Source organism: Mus pahari, chromosome 21 (genome assembly GCF_900095145.1).
Source record: "Mus pahari chromosome 21, PAHARI_EIJ_v1.1, whole genome shotgun sequence".
Taxonomy (NCBI): domain Eukaryota; kingdom Metazoa; phylum Chordata; class Mammalia; order Rodentia; family Muridae; genus Mus; species Mus pahari.
In genome coordinates this window covers 4,689,563-4,707,947 of record NC_034610.1, presented here as the reverse complement: position 1 = coordinate 4,707,947, position 18,385 = coordinate 4,689,563, and the positions used below count along the sequence as shown (strand labels likewise).

The window sequence follows — 18,385 nt, the reverse complement described above, 5'->3', positions numbered from 1 at the left end:
AAGATTTTATTTATTTATTATATGTAAGTACACTGTAGCTGTCTTCAGACACACCAGAAGAGGGAGTCAGATCTCGTTAAGGATGGTTTGAGCCACCATGTGGTTGCTGGGATTTGAACTCTACACCTTTGGAAGAGCAGTTGGGTGCTCTTACCCGCTGAGCCATCTCACCAGCCCCAAGTCTGTCTCTTGTTGGTGGAATGGGTGTATTCTAGAAGAACACAGGGGATCCACAGTAGAGCTACCACTATTTTTTGAAAGTATAATCTATTGAGGATTGCAGGCATAAATTTCTCCAATCTATTTTAATAAGCATTCAACCTCTCCTCTAGCCCATTGCCCACCAGAGGTAGTGGAAGAGAAAAGTGATTAGGATATGGGGGAAGTAGACCTGTTTTAGCAAGAGTTCTTTGGGGGGTGAGCTCTATCTTCTTTGTCAGCAGTTCAGTCCTATAGCAAACATCAAATACAAATCCACAGCTGCAGTCCAGTCTCTTGGCAGGCAGACACCAGACGCGAACCAGCAGTTGTAGTTCAATCCTGAAGAAACCCACAAGGCTTGCCAACCCGCCTGAGGTGAGGCTGCAGAAGCAGCAAGAAGCTGCAGGGAGCTCATGAGCAGCTCCCCTATGAGCTTCTCTCTGCTGTCACCACTAGTGGAGCTTTACAATGCTATGTAAAGTGAACCAATACCTGCATGTCATTAGTGAGGAAAAACAGCAAGGCAGAGCAAACCAAACCAATGCTCCCGCTCCCACCGTCTGTGGGGTCATATTTCTATTCCTTCATCACACATCCTTGCATGTGTCTGCTCTAGCAAGACATCCTTTCACCTGTGCGCCCCAGCAAAACGTCGTTTGACATAACCGAGTTTCCAAAGAAACTAGAGGTTTCCACTTCAGAGGATGATCACTTAGAAAATATCTTTGATGATTTTTCTTGTAACAAATAGAACCTAACTCCTCTATTGGATGTAGAAAGGACTTAGGGTCTTCTATTAAGTGGTATGAATTCCAAGGGAGGAGACCCATTAAAGCATATCTTCTGTCTCCTCTCTCTCTCTCTCTCTCTCTCTCTCTCTCTCTCTCTCCCTCTCTCTTATTTTATGTGTATGATTGGCTGCATGTAAGTATTATACAGAGGACCTGAGAGGAAATTAGACCCCCTTCAACTGGTGTTACAGACATTGTGAGACTCCACATGGGTGCTAGACCCAAACCTGGGTCCTCTGGAAGAGCAACAAGTGCTCTTAACCACTGAGCCATCTTTCTAACCCCCTTTTCTTTTATACTCGAGGAAGCCTACTGCTAAGACCTTCACATGCACACATGCTTCTGAGAGGCCTGGAGAGGAAGGAAGTATTAAGACCTGCAGCTATTTGCTGGCCATTGCCTGTTGGCCTCTGTCAACCCTAGCTGACATCTTTGACCACATCCTCCCAGGAGAGAGACCCCATAACAGATCTCCTCACCCCCGTGCTGAGCCATGCCATGTCTGCATCCTTCGGCTACTCTCAGAGATAACTGGTGTTCACTGTTGCTCTGAGGCATTATGCACAGCGGTGGGCAGCTGATGTGTCCAGCCTAGCATGACAGCATAGAGGAGTGTGTCCATTCAAGGTGTGCACATGAGAGCATCAGGGCATGAGAGCATCAGGAATAGGAAAAGAACTAGGAGGGGGAAATAATGGCCAAAGCCTAGCCCATTGTCCACTCAAAGGGGCAGGTTGGAGAGTGACTAGCATCATTTAAAAAATGAGGCCTTGTTCTGGCCTTTGGCACACAAAGATCCCCTACCCTGCTTCTGCCCATAAGTCATTCTAGGCATCACTCTGGAACGTCTTTTAAAAATGCAGAGTCAGCTGGGGAGCTAGCTAAGTTAATCAGCTGCTTGGATCTAACTTTGATCCCTAAAGCCCACAAGAAGATGCTGGGTGCTGGCATGTGATTGAAATGCATTGCTGGGGAGGTGGAGACAGGTGGGCAGCTTATATAACTTTCTCAGCAATCCAAGGTTCCAGTGAGAGACCCTGTCTCAAAGAGCAAGGGGGATAGTGGCCTGAGGCATGACACCAGAGCGTGACCTCTGACCTCCATATAAATGTGCATACATCTCATATATATACACATAAACACAAAATGCAGAGTTTTGTACCATTGCCCCTGACCCAAGGTTCTCTACACTAGCATGGTACATGCCTACAGGGCATGTCCTGGTTTGAAAAGCGCCCGCTGAGGTCAGAGTTCCAGGTACCTTCCTGGAAGCCTCTGCTGGTGGACTTGAGATGGCAGCCTTGAAGCCAGAAGGGACTAATAAAAGAGGCAGAAAACCCAACATTTCTTCTGGTTTTATAAATGAGTTTCTTTCCTCTCTATTCTATTTTTAACCTGAAGTGCTCTTTGAATAAAAATGAGACTTAAAAAAAAAAAAAAGTCAGTCGGCCCTTGTAATTTCCTTTCCTTCAGATACTTTAACATCTCCCTGGGGACCATAACGTTCATTAATCCAGTCCCAGGGAAAATTGTCATTTGTCATTAATGACTTCTTAACCTTCGTCTTATCTGATTAGGTGCAGAATTAAGTCTGTCGGACAAGCCTCAGTCCCTGTCCTGCCACCCAGTGCATTATTTCCAGAAAGGACCTGAACCATCAATACTTCAGGGGAGCCAGAGCAGATCCATGGGGCGAGATTGCTCAGTCCTGGTGACTTCTAAAGCTGCCGGCTGGGTGGCCAGAAGTGTGGAGCTTCCTGCAGTAGCCGATAGAGAAATCTCTAAGCTCTGTCTGGGCTTGTCCCTACTGGCAGTATAGTCACCAGCATCCTGAGCACAAATGTGTTGTTTGGGTGCTTTTCGTAACCGGTACGGAAACAGGGACCAGCTGTTCTGTGCTTGTGAGTTTGGACAACCAGAATGTGTAGGATCTGTGGGTACGGCACGGTGGCAGAGCACTTGCCTTGTAGGCACAAAGTATGGGTTCAAGCGACAAACACAAAAAATGACCTTCTGCAAGGCTAGTGTCACCTGATGGCCATGTGTCAAATGGATTAGATTGCTTCAGGAACACCTACATCCTCATTGGCTCTAAACATGGAGTCTGTGTGTACTTGGCTATTAAGTGAAGGGCCCATACTTGTGGTCTACAACATCCATATGCTTGGTTTCTCCTGGGTCCAGGCCAGATCTCTTAGACACTGGGTCAAACTTCTCACAGATAATTAGGGTCTTAACACAGATATCTGGAGATAAAATGGTATGTTGTTTAAGATAAAACGTATCTTAAGTCTTGAGTCTAGACGGCCTACTCCATTATATTTTGGCTTTTAAATCCCTCTCTGTAGGGTTGTTTGGCACATAGAGCTTAATTTAAAATATTAATAGTGCTCATTGAATGCATTCAGTGCAAATGATAAAATATGTCGGCATCGGCTCTCTCCGAGCTTCTCTTAGACTTCCCATAGAGAAGTGAGCGCGAGGCTCCACTTGTCACCTGGGTCCTTCCTGAAGGGCTGGAGTGGACTTTCTTCCCATCACCTTCTGCCCTTCCTTCTCTCTGTCCATCCTTATTAGACCCCTTCAGCCTCCTGCCAAATTATCCTCTCTAGATGTACACTTCAGCATCTTTCTCTGTCCCTCTCTCTCCATCCTCCTGTGACTCTGGTCGTGTTGAAGGGAGACTTTTAAAGCACAAGCTAGCATTGCTCCGGGAGTCCAGAGAATATAAAATCTTTATATAGAGTTAGCACTCTGGTGGGATGGGGTAAGGAAAGTGAGCGGGTAGAGAAGTGACTCGGACAGTTTCTTTAGCTGGGATGTAGGATGTGGTCCTCATTCCCTGCTTCTCAGCCTGCTGCAACCAGTGTGGGCTGCCCTATCTATCAGCCAGGCTTTTAAAAGGATCAATGTGTGTTTACTAGTGTGCATGTGAGCATATTACCACAAATAGGCCCTGTTGCAGTAGCACCCACGTTATTTTGATTAAATCACTGGGTACATAGCCCAGCCAAGTAGACAGCTCAGCTGCTGTGGTGCCAGCTGTGGCGAGGTGCCTACTTGTGGTTTTTACCCTGATCCTTGGCCACATTGGCCGGTGCTTTAGCCAGAGAAAGAACTTTGTTCATACCCAGGAGGGGAGGGTGTGACTTGGAGGAATGCTGGCGAGGTAAGGGCAGGTGCTTGCTGGGCATGCGCATGGTGCTGTGTAACAGCTCTTCTATGTCTCTGGAAGCTAGATACAATGTTGCATTGTGTCAGTTACATAGGAAAGAGCAAGAGGCCAGTCATTTCTCTGTAATTAGCCAACCTGAACCCTTTGAAAAACCTGGGTTGTTAGGCATACCTGCTTCAAGCAAAGCTTTTCTAACAGGCCAGTGACAAATGCTTAAAATTAATAGAGATACTATTAGCCCCATGCACACTGCAGCATGAATTTCTGTTGGGTGTCAGAGGAGGAGTCTGCATTTGCAGCAATTCTGATGTATGTTACCTTATGGGTTTTCCAGAGAGAATTCAAATATGGAGTCCTGGATAATAGAAGGGAGTTATTTCCTCCTTCAAGCGATGTTCTGGTATTTATTTGAAAAATAACAACTGAGGTCAATTTCCAGCTGAACATTTACACACTTGGCTAAAGAAAAGGTTGGGGGGGGGGGAGGCCACAAAACAGAAGGTATCTTAGGCACTCTCCCATGACAGATGGGGAAACTGAGGCAGCATGACGGGTTAAGTAACTCGTTAGAGGTATCACAAATAGTAGATCGTGGGGCCAGTATACAAGTAAAGAGTAACTGTGCAGCTAACTGAACCCTAGCAGGAGGGTTGCCCCCTGTCTCATCCTTGTATGGTCAGTAGCCATAAAACAGGTTTGCTGTGGTAGCATAACTGACATTTGATGCTGGCTAACTTCAGTAGGCACATCGTAGGATGCTCAGCTGCATCCCTGACCTCCACCCAACGGCGCAAGCAACACTTTCCTCAAGTGTGACAGCCTAAAATATCTCCAGACATTGCCAGAATGTCCCCAGGGAGGGGATATCATGAGGCAAAGGACAGGATGGCTATTGACTGAGCACTATTACCCAGACAGAAGCCACTTGCAGATTATAAGAAGCCATACTAGGTTTAGAGTGTTTTCTTGTATCTAGGAAACAATATATACATAGTTTTTCTTACCCACCTTACTTGTTCTTACTGAGAACAAGAAACACAAAACTCTTTGATGGAAAAGGTGATTCCAGTTCCTTTATTTTTAGATAGAAGAGGTAAGAAAAATATTTTAAAATACAAAGCAAAGCAACTGTGCTATGATGTGCTTGAGAAATGTGCCCTGCAGGCTCCAGGACTGGGGGTTGTTGGTCCGGTGATGGGTATCTTACTTAATCAATACGTTACCCCTTGGTAGATTTATACCAAGGCTTTATTGGGAGATGGTGCCTTGTGAAAGCAGGTCAATGGGGGAGATATTTTGTCTCCCACCATTGCCTTTCTGTCTCCTCTGCTTCCTGCCCGTGCTGAGGGGAACAGCCTCCTCTGTCTCCTCTAAGGCCACTTCCTCTAGGCTAGTGGTTCTCAACCTTCCTAACTCTGCGACCCTTTAATACAGTTCCTCATGTTGTAGTGACCCCAACCATAAAATTATTTCTTTGCTACTTCACAACTGTAATTTTCTGCTGTTAGGAATTGTAGTGTAAATACCTAATATGCTACCCCTGAAGGGGTTGCAACCCACAGGTTCCTTAGGGATGCTTACAGTCCACATCCCTTGGCGAGCTTCTCCTTCCCCTGTGATTGCTGCCTCCTACCCCATAATCAGGTCTCTTCCCGAGACTCCAGGTTCTAAGAACATAGGGACACTGTCTGTCTGGGGCAGTCCAAGCACCTCATGAGGCTCCTAGAGTAACAGCTCCCTATGAACCCGTGTGAGTGTTGACTCCCTGAGACACGAGGGAGCTGTGGATTCTCCAGGCTGGCTCTCGGGCTTCTGGGGGCTCACACAGTGAACTGAACATGACCTTTAATTAATCTTAACTTTCACCCCGTGTTGCTCCTGATTTCTTTGGAACCCTATGTTGTCCACCCCCGATCCCCCACACCTCCGCCACACTCTAACACTTTGGCTTAACTGCCCCACCCAAATCCCCATTTTGTGTGTGACATCACTTCTCTGGGCCGCTCCCCACTGTTCCCTTCTTGGTCTCTTTGCTCATTTCTGTGACATTCTTTACGACTCCCCCAGCTCCCTAACTCTACAAGGCTTTCCTTTCTTTTCTCTCTCATCTTTATTAAAAAATCTAACTGATGGACAGTTTTGAGACCAGGTCTTCTTTCTTATCCAGCTTGTCCTGGAACTTACCTCGATTCCAGGCTGATTTCAGACTCACAGTCCTCCGGCTCCCACTTCCTGTGTTGGGGATACGGGTAGTTGGCAGCACACCCAGCTTTGCATTATTATTCCCAATGTTGCTCTTTAAGCAGGGACCTGACACTCAGCATCCCTTGTCTTCCTGGGTGGTCCCCACCTCCCATCTTTTTCCCAGCTGGCTAGAATTCTCCTAAAAACAGGCTTTGCAAACTATTAAAGAGAGGTGTCAGAGTCACCTTTCAGTGACTTGTGGTATCAAGGCCTATTAAGTCAGGTTAGTTCTCAAATTCTAACTTCTTGAATACCAAGTGCTAGCAACTGTCAACCTTACAGCTTTATGAAGAGAAGCTACCAGGTGAACATGCAAAAGACTGAGGGGAGTAGCAGCAACATCCTGATACTCAGGGGAGAGGGAAGCCTTTATGGCAGACCATTGCTTGACTCCTCAAGGCTGGAGGGTCGGTCCGCCATCCAAAGGCCAGTCTAGGTAGTGTATAGTAATGTAGAGAGGATCTCTTACAAGCAACACCTGTCAATAAAAAAGCCAGTGTCCAATGAGCCGAGGAAGGAATAGGATGCTGGCAGGAAGAGAGAGGATTCTGGAACATAGTGAAAGACTAAAAGAGATGAGGAGAGAGAGAGAGAGAGAGAGAGAGAGAGAGAGAGAGAGAGAGAGAGAGAGAGAGGAGGAAGATGCTGGGAGAGATTCTGAAGGAAAACTGAAGGGGATGTAACTAAATATGTGGAAGATGTAGAATAGATTGAGCAGGTTAGTTAGTAGTCAGAGAATGAGCGGAAGTTATGGCCTAGGCATTTAATAATGAATAATTAGTCTCAAAGTCGTTCTGGGAGCAGGGGCTGGAAAAAGGAAAAACTGGACTTTCCTTTCTTAATTCTGAGGTTTCTTGGCATGTGTGGTTTGGGATTTGAGAGAAGCAGCTTTCCTACATATGGGTTCATGCTGGGATTTTCTCCTCTTCAGGGCAACTGAGGCAGCCAACACCACTCCCACCTCGATCCCTCCCCCTGCCTCTCCGCATCCTCAGGCCGCTCTCCTCCTCAGGCTGCTCTCCGCATCCTCAGGTCGCTCTCCTCTCACCGGATGCTTGCTGAGTTTTGTGTCTGGTTTCACTGCACACATCACAAACATACCTGGTCAAGGGTCCCAGCAAGTGCACTTCAGGAAATCCTTTCAGCTCTTACAGGGGCCCTTCTGCATTGCAGGATGGCACTTCTCCCAGTCACAGGGCCGCTGTGTTTCCGGATGGTTTGAATGACCTAAATTCAGCACATAGCTCAACCCCCCGCAAATGTTTGTTTAGGTGTTCGGAGTCCAGCATGCATTCCTGTCCAGTTGTTCTGGATGCTTGCTCTCTCAGAACACTTGCCTCTGTTCTGCCAAGGGGAAGCTACATTTGCAGTGAAGATAGAAGCCACTATCTTAGCCTAAAAGCTTCTGATAGGGTTAAACTAAGCTATATCATATTAATATTAATGCTATTAATTATAATTATTATATTATAAATTATAATGGAACATAAAAAGTATTCATGATATAACATACAAATATATTATAAAATATAATGATATTAGTTATGATATTAACATGATATCATATATCATATGAAAGAAAAAATATCCCTTTGCTGCTGATAGAGCCTGAGAGATCACAGTTTTGTGTAAAAGCCAAGCGTTCTAGACTCCAGGCTAGGAAGATAGTCCCAGATATTGCCAGGATGCTCAGGACAGTCCTTATAGGTCAAGGAGGGAAAGAAGATCATGGGTTAGTTGGATGAAGAATCACAACACCAAGTTCAAAATGTCCATTTCTCCCAGAGAGGCCAGTCAGTGTGGGAAAGAGTCCAGAATTCTGAGTTTTACTGGAGAAAGGTTCTGCCACTAGGAGCCATGACAAAGGAGAGGCTGTGCTCTTAAAGGGTCACATGTACTGATGGAAGGAGATATGGCATCTGTTCACGTCATAAATGTCTTAAGTCCAGTGATAGAAATGTATAAAGCAAATATCTTCCCTCAAGCAACTGTTTTGAGGAGAAGTATATGTGAACATGCAAGAATATCATATATGTGTGTGTATACACACACACCCACACACACACACAGCCAAGAAGTGGGGGAACCTCAGGTATACCTTGCAACCAGGTTGACGAAGACACCAGCAACAGCTCACAAGGGGGTCCCTGTGAACTTTGTATCAGTATCTTCTTATTAGATTTATTTATCGTGTTTATATATGAACATTTAGCCTGTGTGTATGTTTTTGTGCCTGGTGCCTGTGGAGGTCAGACCAAGACTTCGGCTCTCCTAGAACTGGAGATACAGAAGGCTATGTGCCATCATGTGGGTGCTGAGAACCAAACACAGGCCACCTGGAAGAGCAGCCAGTGCTTTTGACCCCTGACCCACCTCTGCAGACCCTATTTTTGTATCTTATCTGTTTGGACTGCCCATACACACATGAAGCCAACCTTAGTGCACTACAAGATGAATCAAAGAAATGTGCAGAATATGGTAGAAACACAGAGAGAAAACATCAGAAAGCAAATGAAGGAAAGGTGGGCTTGTCTAATAGGAGCTGGGGAAAAAAGAGGCGAAGGCTAAGAGCTCTCTAGAATTGATAAGTGAATGAATCCAAATGTTCAAGACATTCAGTGACTTCTGTGGAGAAAACAAAGTCATAAGAAGACAAACTGTAATGAAATTATGGAACAGCAGAGTTATAAAAAAAAAAAGAAGACATTAAATGTAGGCAGAAGACAACAGACCTCTTATCAAAGAGTGGCAGATGATGTAACTGCCTTTGATGTGTGAGGGAAGATGAGGGTGTGAAGTTTGAACCTGATATGTCTAAGCCCATCAGTGCACCACCCAGCCCAGTGGCCCTGACCCTAGTCAGGAAAGAGATGTAAACCAGTTGTTAAAGGAACCACTGGGAAAATGCGTTTCTAGAGTGCAACTCCGTTGGTAAGGTGCCTGCCCAGCATGTACAAGGCCCTGAGTTCAATCGCCAGTACCACATAATCCAGACTTAGTGGTTCATACCTACCTGTGTTTATAGCACATATTTATACTTAGAGCGTACCTCTGTACACCTACATACAGTAGCATCAGAAGTTGAAGCTAATCCTCAGCTATGTAGAGAGTATAGAGTCTGTCAAAGAAAGAAGGAAGGAGAGAAGGAAGGGAATGAAGGAATAATAAAGAACAGCTACTTTGTCCATGAGCATCTGGAAAGCAGCCCCTTGGCTACAGAGATCATCCAGGCAACAGCTACCCAACCCCTGGCTTTATTCTGCAGCCTCCAGAGCTCTCTCCTGCAGTTACATAGTAACTGATGTGGCAGGGGGTGGGGGGATGGGCGGTGGGGGTGATCACGCAATCTACAGCTGACAAAATCTTAGTCATTGACACTTTAAGAGTCAGTCTGCCAAAGACACACAGTTGTAACTTAATCTTGATTGTGTTTTTAACCTCATTGTTTGATTGATGTCTCCAGGGTTGTGGCAGGTAATGGGAAAGTATATGTTCCCTTCTCGTCTGATGCAGTTTTCTCCCATCTCCGGAGCTGCAGGGAGCATCAAAGATGCTGGATCCTTTTTCTTGATCCCAATTAAAGGGTCTGGTGTAGGGGGTGTTGGCCTGGTTGGCCTAACGTGACATTCAGAGTGGCTTCTGTAGTTGTGTTTATGATTAAACTGTTTTAATTGGAGACAAGGGAAGTTAGCGAGACATGAGGTACTGTGGGAAGGTCCTTAGGGAATATGGAGGGTCTCCATGAGGCAAGGAGCCTATTCTTATACCTCTTCCTGAGATGATTGAGAGCTGAGGAAATGGGTGGGAGAAAGTATAAGCAAGGAAAGCAGGTTGGTGAAGACACAGCATTGGGCACAGAGTGCAGAGGGAGGATGTACACCCAGATCCATCATGTGAGAAGGCTCGGCTTTCTGTGGCCTGTGACAAGCCACTTATACTGTGAGCCTGCCTCTTCATCTAGTAGAGGACCATGAACCCTGCCAGGTGACTGTGCAGCTGAAGAAATAAGTTTCTATGTGAAGTATTCTAAGCTTTCTCTACTGTCTACAGTGTGTGAGTTAGAAGACTTGCTCCGTTCCCATGATTCCTTGCTCCTTCCTTGTGTCTTCATCTGATCAGTGCCTTTGCCTGGGTCCTCCTGGCTGTCACCCTGAGTTGTATGATCCTGCCCTAGTGTCATGGCTGTACTGACCCTGTATGTTTGAGCTCCTATTACTTTAGATTCAACACTTTGATTATTCTCCACACCAAAGGCCAGATCATGACCCCCCGATGTTCCCAGGGCTGCCAGGCAGTAAGGGTTTTTAGACAGTTACTCATAACATCCCTGACAAGCTCAGACTAAACACAGGTGACATTGTTTTTCAGGGGCCCCTGAACGGGTGGGGGTGTAACTTAAGTACAAATTTACTGCTGAGACTTGTTCTGAGAAGCATGTGCTCTGCCTTCATATGTGGCCAGCAGAGGATGAGGCCTGGACCCTTAGTGTGCAGGTGATCTAACCGTGTACTTCCCAGAACCGTGGGAAAGCCTCCCTTGTAATTTAAGATGTGGATATCCATCTGGCCAGGCACCGGTGGCCCATGAAAGCCCTGATACCCTCCTGGAAGCAGTTCACTCCCTGGAGATTACTTTCCCCATCCTCCCAAGCTGTATCCGGGAGTTGCATCAGGGCTTGTTGCCATGGCTACTGCTGGGCCGATAAGGGCTCAGATTGCCAGACTTAACACATAGAAATCCAGGGCACCCAGCCACATTTGAATTTCAGGCAAACAATGAATAATGTTTTAGTATTTGGCTCCAGTGGTGCATGCCTCATCATTTATTACAAATCTGTCTTCCATTTGATGCTGCACAGTCATGTTTATGTGAGCAAATAATGTGCAGTCTATGGGAAATTAAACTTCAGTTGTATACCTCGTATTTCACCTGTTTGCCTCGGCAGGTACAGAATTCGACTTTTACCAGAGTAGAAGGTTTCACTGGTAACAACTGGTGTTAGGAGAGGACCCCAGAGCTATGGAGGAAGAACCTCAGGGCTGTATGATTAGAAGCCCCCAGAACTGTATTGAGGATCCCAAAGATGCAAGGCAAGTAGGAAGGACCTCAGAACTACATGAAGCGAGGTCCCCAAAGCTATAGGAGGGGAGGACCTCAGAGTGCATGACTAGAGGACTTCAGAATTGTGTGTGTGGTCCCCAGAGCTGTGTGTAGGGAAGACTTCAGAGGTATACAAAGACTTTACTGGTCCCAGTCTGGCAGGAGAACATGTAATTTATTTATACTTTTTTTTTTCCATAGCCAACATTTTTTATCATTTATTTGCATGTGTATTTTATTTATTTGTGTTTCTTTGTATATATGTTTGGGTGTGTTCATGACCTGCATGTGTGAAGGTCAAAGGACAACTTGTAGAAGTCAGTTCTTTTCCTTCTACCATGTGAATCCCAAGGATGGAATTCATGTGTCAGGCTTGGTGACAAACACCCGCTTAGCCATTTCACTGGTCCTTCCTATGTAATTAGATTGCTCTATTAAAGGTCCTCTGTTCCAAAAGAGACAGAATCAGATAACCCAGTACCCCAGCCTAGGGGAAGATGTCTCCTGTGAAGAAATGCTTTTCACAAACTGTTTTAGTATAACTCAGAGCTACATAAAGAGGACACTCACACTCTCTTCACATAACCAATTTGGTAGCTGTGTGCATTTTACCAAGTTTTTAATCCCTTTCAGAATTCTGATAAAGCTGTTTTTTGGCCTGTGTACATACCTGTTTCTCTGTGAGTAATGAGTTTGTATTTTGAGAATAAGCCTTGTTCTATTCCAATGTGAAGAAAGTAGAAAAAAATAATGAAAATTTCAAGTAGTTATTTCTCATATAGATTTAAAATTTAGTTTAAACATTCCTTAAATGATACTTAGTGACATGGGAGAGATGGCTCAGAGATTAAAAACATTTACTGTTTTGGGTCACCTCCCCCCCCCCCACACACAGAGGACCTGGGTTTGAGTCCCACCACGCACCTGGTGGCTCACAACCCTCTGTAATTTTCATTCCAAGGGATGTGGCCCTCTTCTGTCCTCCACAGGCATCAGGCACACACATGGCACATAAACATACAGATAGATTTTTTTTCACCCAACTGAGACAGAGTGATGTCTGACATTCCCAGGCCCACCCTGGGATCTCTGGAGCAGCCACATTTCCTACTAAGGTAGAGGCCTCTCCCCTCTACCAGATGGAGTGCCTGGACTCTAGGTGAAGCGGAACCAAGGTGCTTAGTGACTGAAAGGCAGGTTGTCCTTGGGAGGAATCCTGAGCAAGCTGGGGCCTCACCCTGTGGATGATGGAGTTTCCTACTGGGAAATTTTCCACGTTCCCGAGCATCCCAGAACTCTATATGTCCTGATGTAATGCAAGACTCCGGGGAGCCTTAGCTTACTAGGGACCCCCTGAGTGAACCACATGGAGCCAGAATCTATGCAAAAAGCAAGAGGATTTTATTGTTCTAGTGCAGTGGGGTCATCCCAGACCCGAAGGAGAGGCAGCAACCCTCTAGTGCCTATTCAGTGAGTTTTTATATGGTTTCCAGGGGCAGAACAGAGCATCAGCAACTAGGCACAATATGATTGGTGGGACAGTGAGCCCTTTAAACTGATTGGTCTTTAGTGAATGAGGTGGCAAGGGCTTCCCTTGTCTGAAGGTAAGCAATGGTCCATCCCTCAGAATGTGTCAGGTCAGTTCCCGCCCTGTGGTCTGTGGAATGCTAATTAGCCTCTCCCTTCCAGAGGGGCAAGTGTTTCATGACCTTCCCAAAGTTCCTTAGCTGACCTTTTCAGTATCAAGTATTTGTGATGGGGTGATGCTGTTCCCAAAGGGACAGGGAATGGCCAAGGAGGGAAGATAGAGAAAAATTATGTCTTTTAGTGTGTCATTGTAAATATACACCTCATATCTTACACACACACACACACACACACACACACATACACGCACACACGTGAAACTTTAATAATAAACAATTAAACCCGCATAGGACAAGATACTTTAAAATGCGACAACAGAAACATCAGGAGGGCAGGAAACAGCGCAGGGGAGAGACCCTTACCATAGGCTTCTGATGCTATCTGTGACATTGCTAGCCTTTGAGTCGTGAAGGCCAGGGGTCTGTTTTTACATTCCCCAAAGGATTTTAATTGGCAGTCACACACTGAGGAGGGTAGTAAATGGCTATCTAAGGAGTTAAAGACAGGCTAAGATAAATGGGCTCTGTACCTGCAACACTCCAGCTTTCTGCAATCACTGAAGTTTTGATCAGCCACTCAGACTTGTAGAATGCTTACCCTAAATGTAGCTGCCTAGAAATGGACACTGGGCCCAGGTTCTTCTCTGTGGCTTATTTACTCTGTGTTCATTGTGGTCATCAGTAATAGTACCACAGAGAGCCTCATGGTGGCAGGCAGATGCTCAAGGCTTTGAGGACATTAAGATTAACAAGCCTTTGGGTTACGAATTTTCATCTTTATTTGGTAGATAAGCCGAGCACAGGTTTACCCAAGGTCAAGGTGTGGTCCTTCCTGGCTGATCCTCCGTCTTACCCTGCCTCCCCTAGTCTCCTCCTCTATACAAGTCCAGGATCTTGGAGACTCACATTGGGCTCTGGGGGGGCCCTACCTGGGTTCAGCCTCAACATGCTGGCGTCTTCATTATCGGGGTTGTGAGCCATTGTCTCCTCTCTCTGTGAGTGGTATTGTCATTTACAAAATAGCTCTTCTAGGATGTCACATGTGCCTCCCTTCCCTCCTTCCTTTTCTTCCTTGTGTCTTCTTTTCCCTACCCATAATTCCTGTAGGCTGAACAGCACAAGAGCAAACAGAACAAAACCAAATTCTTGGGCAGAGTTTAAAAGTTTCAACCAGCCGGGCATGGTGGCGCACGCCTTTTAGTCCCAGCACTTGGGAGGCAGAGGCAGGCGGATTTCTGAGTTCGAGGCCAACCTGGTCTACAGAGTGAGTTCTAGGACAGCCAAGGCTACACAGAGAAACCCTGTCTCGAAAAACCAGAAAAAAAAAAAAAAAAAGACTAAAAGTTTCAACCTTCAATTACTCCTCAAAGGCAGTAGTTTGGACTTTCTTTTTTCCCAGTGATGTCATTTCCTGTAAGCACACTCCTTCCTGGTATCAAGTGTCCGAGGACGGATCCAGGAATTTGAAGAATACTTTAGCAGCGGGGGAAGCAGGGCCAGGGCTGGACACCAGGTGCAGCTGCTCCGAGGAGGGACAGCTGACACTCTCCCCTGTTCCTGGGAGCAGATGTGGGCAGCATTGGACAAACTGAAACATGAGCTGGAGGCTTTGAGAATTGCTGCAGGCTGCTCAGAGACCCAGAACGCCTCCCTACCTCTTTCTCATCCTCTAATTTCATAAGTGGTGACCTTTCTCTGTTGGTTTATTCTAAATCGAAGAGAAAGTGGCCTTCGGATAAAAGTAGGGGCCGCAAAATAAGGCCTGTGCCGTGTTTCCCAGCGTTCTGGGGGAGCTGGATGGATACTGGCAGCCAACCCCGGATAGACTTGTGTCCCGATGATGCTTTAACCCCCTCTGAAGCTTGTGCACGTGGGCAGCGAGGCTCAGGGATGCCTGGAGGCTCTTGATAAAGATCACCAGGCTGCAGCTCCGGTCAGGTGACCCACAGGGGCCTGCTGAGCTCTGTGCATTCCTGCCCTGGGGCTGGGCTGGGCTGGGCTGGGTGATTCGGGCCACAGAAACCAGGTCTATTGGACAGGGAAGGACTTTTCACCTGGGAGGAGGAAGAAGGTGGAGATGGAACCCAAGTTCCTTCACGGACAGTGCAAGAGTTCTTTCCTGTACAGTAACCAAAGTCCTGGGCTAGAGGCACAACTCGGGGGGTCCAAACATCTCAGGTTTAGTCTTGTCTGGGAGAAAGCAATCTGAAGTCACGTTGAAATGGTGAGAAAGGCTTGCCTTCCTACTTTTGGCCTGTGTGTGGTACTAGCATGAGCTCTGGGGATTGATTAGGAGGATCTGGGGCAGAAGCCTGAGGCCTGCACAGCTGGGCAACCTGGATCAGATGCCGCATGACCGCTCAGCTGGTTCTGTAAGGTGTGCACCCCGAGAGGTCTTATTGCTTGAAGGGACAATCTCACTCCCCTGAAATGATTGCTCCTGACTGGGGTCATGGAGTGTGGTCTGTTAAGACTCCACGTCCATGTTCCTGGCCTCTAAGGTGGCTCCAGGGTTAGACACTGGCTAGAGACTTTCAGGCACTTTGAGAGGAGGGTGCTGCATAGGATATTGTATACGTGGACTGTGACATGTCAGTCATATCTATGACTTCATCCTTGAAGGGATGAGATGGCTAAGGGACCATTGTATAGACAGATACTCCTTCGGTGATGGACAGGCCTACCTCTAGAGTTAGGCAGGTTTGTCCCAACGATTTAAGACAAGGCAGACAGACACAGAATGAAGGCTCGGATACCAGGCTTTTATCCTGCTTTAGTTGCCTGATGAGATGATATTCTCTAGCAAAGGTGGCTTCTGAGTGCTGGGAGTATCATGAGATCACTGCCTACATTCTCCTCAGTGAGATTTACAGGAAGGACGATGGGTGACCCACACCAAGCATCTAGTCAGAGGGTCTTGAAGAGCCAGCCCTGAGAATACGAAGGAAGGTATCTTAGGGTGGCCTCTCACCTGTGTATGACCCACCTGACATTGTCCCATGCCTGACTCCTGTTTCCAGAATGGACTAACTGGCTACAATGGAGCCACAAGCCTACCCGACATGTAGGGCTCCATCTTACCCACAAGCCCAAGGGGATGTCTCAGATGGTTTCCATGTCTACGGCTGTAGTAGAGTCAGGCTTTTGGCCTGCGTCTCAATAGAACAAAGCCCCAGAGAGACAGACAGCAGTCAAGGGGACTCAGTGGCTGTTGGTGTTATGTGCAATGCCAGATACACAAACTGAGCAGGGGAGAAATATCTGGGTCATTTCAGCAGAATCAGTCCATGGGGGTGACCCGAGGTGACGCCAGATGTTTCTCCACAGTACAGCATGTCTGCTTAGTCTTCTTTCTACCTTTTCTGTTTAGTGGACTTAAGGACAGCAGGTCCCCAACCTCAGTGACAGCCTCAGGACACAGGGGCATGCCTTTAGCAATGGTCAGGGGTATAGCAGGGGGGTCAGCAGGGTCAGTATCATTCTTCTTACCTGGCAGCCTGACACTCCCCAGGTGGCCTTCCTAGAAGGGAAACTCGATGGCCCTGTATAGCTGTCCAGTGGCCATGGACAAACTGGGCTTATCTGAAAGGAGGGCTGGAAATGAATAAGAGATGGGGAGAAGGGGGCAAGAGAAGAATGAAGCCAAGACAAGGTTCTGATCAAGGCTCCAAGTTTAATATTCAGCACTGTGTTTATATAGGGCAAGGCCACAGACCCCATCCTTTGTTTCGGCTGGATTATGTTGCAAAGCAAGGTCAGCGGGCAGTCTATTCCTCTAAGTTCCTGGGAAGTTGCACGTGTAACCAAGGCAGGTGACTCCAAGAAGGTTGATAAGATCCATTGTGGCAAGCGCTCAAGGTCTGTTCAGACCACTCGAAGCTGGGAAGGCCACAGTCCTGACCACCAGCAATTTTCACAAGACCCCCCCCCCCGAGGCATCTGCACCCCAAAGACAAAAAGACATGACAGAACCATGGGTTGGGCTTAAGGAAAACCCACAGTGCCACTGCTTAGAATCTAGACTATGAGGCCTTCTAGATGGTTCCAGTGCTCCAGATTCAGCCTTCTGTCTGCAAGAGAAGCGTGTGTCCAGGGCAACCAAAGTTAGACCCACTTGTCTTTGTGTGTGTGCATGTGGGGTGTGGTGGGATGTGGGAACCTTCTATAGAATGTGTACCCCACTAAGCACTATAAACAACAGTACCACCACCTCATAGAGGACTCTCATCGCACACGACTGCCCACCAACACCTTCCACTCCAACAGTTCACTTCAGGGGGCTGTGTTGACATTCATATTCAATTCCACATCTAGAGTTTCCACCACATAGTCTTTTCCTGAGACTACCAGCCCCAGAAAACTGGCCAACTAGAATGAAGGCACAACCCCGAGAATACACTCAGACTGATTGCCACCTGCAAACAAGTCTTAATTCTCACAAGCCTCTCCAAAGAATATGGTGATATTTTGGTTGAAGCCTCCAGAGTGATTGACACCTTGGAGTTACCCTTGTCACGGAAAGGGACATACTTGTGTTTCCCTCCACCGTGGTTGCCCTCAGGTGCCATCCGTGCGAGAGGAGTTGGTTCTTTGATGGCGTTTAGAAGCATATCGGCTAGTCATCTTCTAGAACATATATCACCCCATGCAGTCAGCACAGGCACACAGGTGTGGGTGAATCTCGACTCTGATTTTATTTCTCCCAAGTTACTTAATCAAGAGCTATAAGACCACCACGAAGCGTCCTCTCTTTCCCTATAACCCTTCTGCTTTGAAACCCTTTCAGCATCTGTGGTCTGGGCTGAAATGCTCTGCAGCTTTAGCCCTAGAAGCATGGCCTGAGAAAAGCAGACACAGGAGTCCGCGGAGACAGTGACGTAAATCTGTGTGTGTGTGTCCTTGTGGTTTATTACAGAGTTGGTGATGCTTCTGGAGTGGTGGTCAGGCACGGAGTGTACCATCTACACCGACCCAAAGGCCTCCCCCCACTACGGGAAGGAAAACGCCATCGTGGTCCTCAATCACAAGTTTGAGATTGACTTTCTCTGTGGCTGGAGCCTGGCTGAGCGCCTAGGGATCCTAGGGGTAAGTGGGATGTGCCTTCACCCTTCACGCTGCTGAGCATCTAGGGGTCTGGGGTAAGTGGGATGTGCCTTCACCCTTCACACTGCTGAGCATCTAGGGGTCCTGGGGTAAGTGGGATGTGCCTTCACCCTTCACACTGCTGA

General features: G+C 46.9%; 1 protein-coding gene across 2 annotated transcripts in view; it reads left to right on the top strand.

Moving 5' to 3' along the window:
* Positions 1-18,385, top strand: part of Agpat4 (1-acylglycerol-3-phosphate O-acyltransferase 4) — a 97,897-nt gene that overhangs the window by 58,846 nt on the left and 20,666 nt on the right. For both annotated transcript variants that reach the window (XM_029533194.1, XM_021221478.2), the window contains exon 3: positions 18,073-18,242. In XM_029533194.1, coding sequence (XP_029389054.1) covers positions 18,073-18,242 — 170 coding nt within the window. The remainder of the gene's footprint in view (positions 1-18,072; positions 18,243-18,385) is intronic.